The 5,944-nt window shown below is 53.8% G+C and overlaps 1 protein-coding gene across 6 annotated transcripts in view; it reads left to right on the top strand.

The window, feature by feature from the left end:
* Window positions 1–5,944, top strand: part of ARMC9 (armadillo repeat containing 9) — a 184,868-nt gene that overhangs the window by 172,208 nt on the left and 6,716 nt on the right. The window contains exon 24 of one of the 6 annotated variants that reach the window (XM_017886386.1): window positions 1,996–2,224. The exons of the other annotated variants lie outside the window; for them this stretch is intronic. Coding sequence (XP_017741875.1) covers window positions 1,996–1,999 — 4 coding nt within the window. The 3' untranslated portion in view covers window positions 2,000–2,224. Of the gene's footprint in view, window positions 1–1,995; window positions 2,225–5,944 lie in introns of those variants that run through there. 6 annotated transcript variants of the gene reach the window in all.

Raw genomic sequence — 5,944 nt, 5'->3', positions numbered from 1 at the left:
TTTTTTTTTTTTTTTTTTTTTTGAGACGGAGTCTCGCTCTGTCCCCCTGGCTGGAGTTCAGTGGCGCGATCTCGGCTCACTGCAAGCTCCGCCTCCCGGGTTCATGCCATTCTCCTGCCTCAGCCTCCCGAGTAGCTGGGACTACAGGCGCCCGCCACCGCGCCCGGCTAATTTTTTGTATTTTAGTAGAGACGGGGTTTCACCGTGGTCTCGATCTCCTGACCTCGTGATCCGCCCGCCTCGGCCTCCCAAAGTGCTGGGATTACAGGCGTGAGCCACCGCGCCCGGCTATTAGGGCTTCTTTAGGGTCTAGAAAGGACCTTTCCAATCTCACCAGCTCTTTCTTTTGGATCTGGAGAAACCTGTTCAGGGAGAGGGGCCTGGCCTGGGTCTCAGACGCTGCCTGTCCCTGACCCCAGGCATGCCAGCTGCCTCTCACCACTTCCTCCTGGCCGTGAAGGAAGCCAGCCTCCTGCGGTGAAATATGGGGCTGGAGCAGGCTCAGCTTAGTTCTGGGGGCCCCGGGAGAGGACAGGCAGGAAGACCGAGCAGAACCTGCACCCACTGGTGGAGAAAATCAGAGAGAGAGAAAGAGGCAGAAGGAGAAATCAATGGGGAGTGGCAGACAGGAGGAGGATGCAGGAGAAAGGGGTGCAGATGAGTGCTGAGCTTCCTTGGGTGGGGATGGGCTAGAAGCCGAATTGGAACTGTGGGAAGGATGGGAAGGACTTGAGGACCTGGGCTAGGGAAGGGTGGGGACAGTCCTAGCTAAGAAGCAGAGGTGTCAAAGGTGGCCGCATTACTTGGGGAGGGGCCAAGCCTCTGGACTCCTCCAGTCCCACTGCCAACCTGCCTGGGGACCCAGGGACTGACCTCTCCTACCTGGGCCTCCCCTCTCCCTGTGGCTGAAGAGGAGCTCATCTGCCAGACCAGGGGTTCTCAGGCTCTCAGCATATCCCCCTGAAATGGGGACTCAAAATGAGAGACCGCTGAGGGGTGGGCCAAAGCTCTCTCATGCTGCCGGTCCAGACTGGATCCTCCCCTGCGGTTCAGCCAGGCCAAACATGCCCTTCCGGTGTAGGCCGCTTCTTTTTACTTCCTGCAAATGCTGAGTTCATTTCTGAGGCTCTCCACCAGGACAGCCCTCTCTCCCCAGAAAGAACTGTTTTCACAGTAGGTAGGCAGCCGACCCCGAGAGACCTCATTACATCAAGCAGGGTTGCCTAACTGGCCCCCCAAGATTCTGTTGGGCACAAAGACCCCCCAGGGTCCAGCCTAGAGGTGCTCTCCTCTTGGTGTCAGTCACTAAAGCCAGCTCTTATTTTAAGCCTAGGGGTTCAGTATGAGGAAGAATAGGATGGAAAGAGGGAGAAGTACAAGTTGTTCCATCTCCCCCTTCCTCCCTCACTGGCAACATCCTCTGGAATATTACGGCATTCTAGATGAGAGAGATATATATATACCTCATATGTATATGGTATACCTCATCTAGAATGCCATAATATTCTAAATGACAAGAGGCCATCTCTTGTCAGGCTGGCTTCAGCCCCAATTCAGGTCTCAGCTAAGCATCCCTTCCTCCTGCCTGACCCCAAAGTGTGGGTCACGCCCTTCTGCCAGACTCACAGGAGCCAGAGTCCCTCCATGAGACTGTGGGGAGACCCCACTGTGTTGTCATGTGGCTGCCTCTCACTGCCTCAGAGACAAGCACAGTGTCCAGGGTATAGAGAGTGTGCAGGGCCTGCTGGGTGTACGGGGAATGTAGGGCATGCAGGAGTGTGCACAGTGTGCAAGGTATTCAGGAAGTGCAGGGCTGCAGGGAGTGTGCCAGGAGTGCAGAGCATCTGTGCTGTGCTCCTGCACCTGGCCTAGGTGGTCAGAGTACCTGTTGATGAACAAGTGGGAGAAAGGGAGAAAGAGTGGTTCTCTATGTGGCTTTGGTGGGGAACGTATGTCCCCTCAACTTCCCTGAGCTCTGTTCTCTTGCTCTTTCAGGTGAGGTCTCACACCCAGAAGAGGAATTGGTAGATGGGCAGGAAGCCCCTGGGACAGAGGTCTGAGTCAGTGGTAGACTGAATGATGGCACTGGTTACTTAGCTCAGCTTTCAGGTGTTTTAAGGCTAATGGCCACTCAAGCTCTGTTCCAGTGAATTCCAGCAACTGTCTTGCTGTAAAATTGCTTTCTTGGAGGCTAGGGAATATAAGTCCAGACCTGCCAGGTGTGGTGGCTCACACCTGTAATCCCAGCACTTTGCGAGGCCGAGGTGGGTGGACCACGAGGTCAAGAGATAAAGATCATCCTGGCCAACATGGTGAAACCCTGTCTCTACTAAAAATACAAAAGTTAGCTGGGCGTGGTGGCGCGTGCTTGTAGTCCCAGCTACTCGGGAGGCTGAGGCAGGAGAATCGCTTGAACTGGGAAGCCGAAGTTGCAGTGAGCCGAGATTGCGCCATTGCACTCCAGCCTGGACGACAGAGTGAGACTCCGTCTCAAAAAAAAAAAAAAAGCCCAGACCCTACAATCGTACTGCCTTCCCCAACCCCGTGGGGAAATTTTCCTTTTCCTTGGTCAGCTTCTTAGACTCCTTAGATTAAGTAGCAGGAGAAAACTAATGTTGATCAGGCTTTAAAGATGTATTTAAATTAAGAAAGAAATGCATTTATCCTGCGAAGAGCCCAAGTGCTCCCCACGAAGTATGTCAGTCCACAGAGGCTGACTTGCACCCCGGAATGTGCAGGAAGGTGATGGCAGGGCTGCCTTGACTGTCACCTGTCGGTCCTTCTCAGCATGGCTCTGCCACTCCAGAAGAGCAGCGCCAGCCGGGTGCCAGGTGCTTGTGCCTGGAAGTTCACCTCCACGTGGCCTGAGGACAGGTGAGGGAGGGGGCTCTGTCTGAGGAGCTCCTCGCACCCAGGCCCAGGACACGATCAGGAGCAAATGTCAAAGATCCTGTCCTGCCACAGATGAGAAGTGATTATTCTGCAAGTGCTATGACTTTTTTAAAATGAGAAGAGATTGTACATATGTCTACATGTATGCCTTTCCCCTCACGTTTGTCCCTGTGGATGGACAGCAGCTCCCAATGACACATTCATGCATCCAGCTAAAGAAACAACACGGGCCGGGCGCGGTGGCTCAAGCCTGTAATCTCAGCACTTTGGGAGGCCGAGACGGGCGGATCACGAGGTCAGGAGATCGAGACCATCCTGGCTAACACGGTGAAACCCCGTCTCTACTAAAAATACAAAAACTAGCCAGGCGAGGTGGCGGGCGCCTGTAGTCCCAGCTACTCGGGAGGCTGAGGCAGGAGAATGGCGTAAACCCGGGAGGCGGAGCTTGCAGTGAGCTGAGATCTGGCCACTGCACTCCAGTCCGGGTGACAGAGCGAGACTCCGCCTAAAAAAAAAAAAAAAAAAAAAGAAACAACACATGTTCACGCCTGTAATCCCAGCACTTTGGGAGGCCGAGGTGGGCGGATCCCCTGAAGTTAGGAGTTTGAGACCAGCCTGACCAACATGGTGAAACCCTGTCTCTACTAAAAATACAAAAATTAGCCAGGCATGGTGGTGCATGCCTGTAATCCCAGCTACTTTGGAGGCTGAGGCAGGAGAATCGCTTGAACCCAGGAGGCAGAGGTTGCAGTGAGCCAAGATTGTGCCACTGCACTCCAGCCTGGGTGACAGAGCAAGACTGTGTCTCAAAAAAAAAAAAAACGACACATGAAGCCTCAGGAGGCCGAGGAGCCTGAGACGTGTAGCCCAATGTGTGCCCACGGCACGGGAGCTACGTGTGCAGCTGGTTCCTATCTGCCTTTATCTGGTATATTCTGTTCTGGCCCGTTTCCCCACCTCTGCCCCTTTCTGGGTTTTCTCATCACCCAGATGAAATGTCCGCAGCAATAACTGAGAGCCAGTTATGAACCCTCTGGGCAGAGTCGCCTAGGGGCCCTGAATGCTTTTGTTTGGCCTTAATGCAAACAGAAGGGACACAGGATCCTCTGCTGGGTGATGCTCAGCAGCCGGATTATGACTCAGCAGCATTCCAAACACAGGGAAAGATTCAGCATCTCCCGAGGCATGTTATGGCTCTTCCCTCTCAACACAATGTTCCTGTTGATAAGCTGAGATTCTATAAGGGCCAGGCTGCTCTAATCAACAATCACCTACCTTGCAGAGCGCCTCCCAACTTTCCCGTATATCACCCTTTACATTTTTGCCAGGACCCACTCCCATGCGTTTCTGCGGCACATGACTTCCCGTATGTCATAGGTGACTGCCGTCCTGGACTTCCTTTCCACATGGTTTCTCTGCTCTGCCCTAATCTGGCCTCATCTCGGGCCAGACCAGCACCATTTCCTGGCCCTGGCTCCTGGCTGCCTCCAGGCTGCTGAGCTCACCATGCTGGGGGGATGGCGGGCCCTGAGGCCACTGGAGGCTCAGCTGACACTTACCAACAGCCGTAGACCCCACCTCCCACTGCATCCTTCCCAGAGCGGCTGGAGCGTCCAATGACAGGGGCCTAGCCTCCTAGGTCCACACAGGCACCGCCTGCAGCAGCCCCCAAGGTGGTCAGACTGCCTCACGGGGTGGGCTCTGCCAGGCGAAGGGACAGCTCCCCGATGCTCTGCTGAGGGCCACTTTCTTTCTTTTTTTTTTTGAAACGTAGTCTCGCCCTGTTGGCCAGGCTGGAGTGCAATGGTGTGATCTCAGCTCACTGCAACCTCCACCACCTGGGTTCAGATGATTCTCCTGCCTCAGCCTCCTGAGTAGCTGGGATCACAGGCATGCGCCACCACCCCCAGCTAATTTTGTATTTTAGTAGAGACGGGGTTTCACTATGTTGGCCAGGCTGGTCTCGAACTCCTGACCTCAGGTGATCCACCCACCTCGGCTTCCCAAAGTGCTGGGATTACAGGCGTGAGCCACCACGCCTGGCCACGAGGGCTATTTTCTCCAGTGCCAGTGGGAGGGGCCAGCCAGTGGGAGCCCCAGTCTGAGGAGGCTCATTCCCACCCCTCACAGTCATGTCCTAGGGGGAGGGGGGCAGCCTTAAGGTGTATTAGTTAGGACTCTCCGGGGAAACAGAGAGGCTGATTTTAGGGAACTGACTCATGTGATTGGAGAGGCTTGGCAAGTGCAAAATCTGATGGGAGAGTCAGGGGAGAGTTGCAGTTCAGGTCCAAAGGCCATCAGCTGGCAGAACCCCTTCTTGCTCAGGGAATGCCAGTCTTTTTCTGTTATGGCCTTCAGCTGACTGGATGGGGCACTCATGTTATGGAGGGTGATCTGCCTCACTCAGAGCCCACTGATTTAAACGTTCATCTTGTCCAAAACAGAGCTTCACACAAACATCTAGAATAATATTTGACCTAATATCTGGGCACCATGGCCCAGCCAATTGGGCCACCATGCCTGGCCCATAAAAATAACCATTATGGGCCAGGCATGGTGGCTCATGCCTGTAATCCTGGCACTGTGGGAGGCCAAGGTGGGAGGATCTCTTGAGGCCAGGAGTGTAAGGCCAGCCTGGGCAACATTAGCGAAGCCCCACCTCTAAAAAAATAATAGAATTTTAAAAATTGGGCCAGCCGCAGTGGCTCATGCCTGTAATCCCAGCACTTTCGGGAGGCCGAGGTGGGTGGATCACGAGGTCAGGAGATCAAGACCATCCTGGCCAGCATGGTGAAAACCCGTCTCTACTAAAAATACAAAAATTAGCCGGGTGTGGTGGCATGTGCCTGTAGTCCCAGCTACTGGGGAGGCTGAGGCAGGAGAATCGCTTGAACCAGGGAGGTGGAGGTTGCAGTGAGCCAAGATCGCACCACTGCACTCCAGCCTGGGTAACAGAGCGAGACTACATCTCAGAACAAAAAAGCAAAACAAATTTTAAAAAATTATTTGTAATGACTATCACATAAGGACTTTTTTTTTTTTTTTTTTTTTT

Source organism: Rhinopithecus bieti, unplaced genomic scaffold (assembly GCF_001698545.2).
Source record: "Rhinopithecus bieti isolate Rb0 unplaced genomic scaffold, ASM169854v2 scaffold_13704, whole genome shotgun sequence".
Lineage (NCBI taxonomy): Eukaryota > Metazoa > Chordata > Mammalia > Primates > Cercopithecidae > Rhinopithecus > Rhinopithecus bieti.
This window is presented reverse-complemented; position numbering and strand designations above follow the sequence as displayed.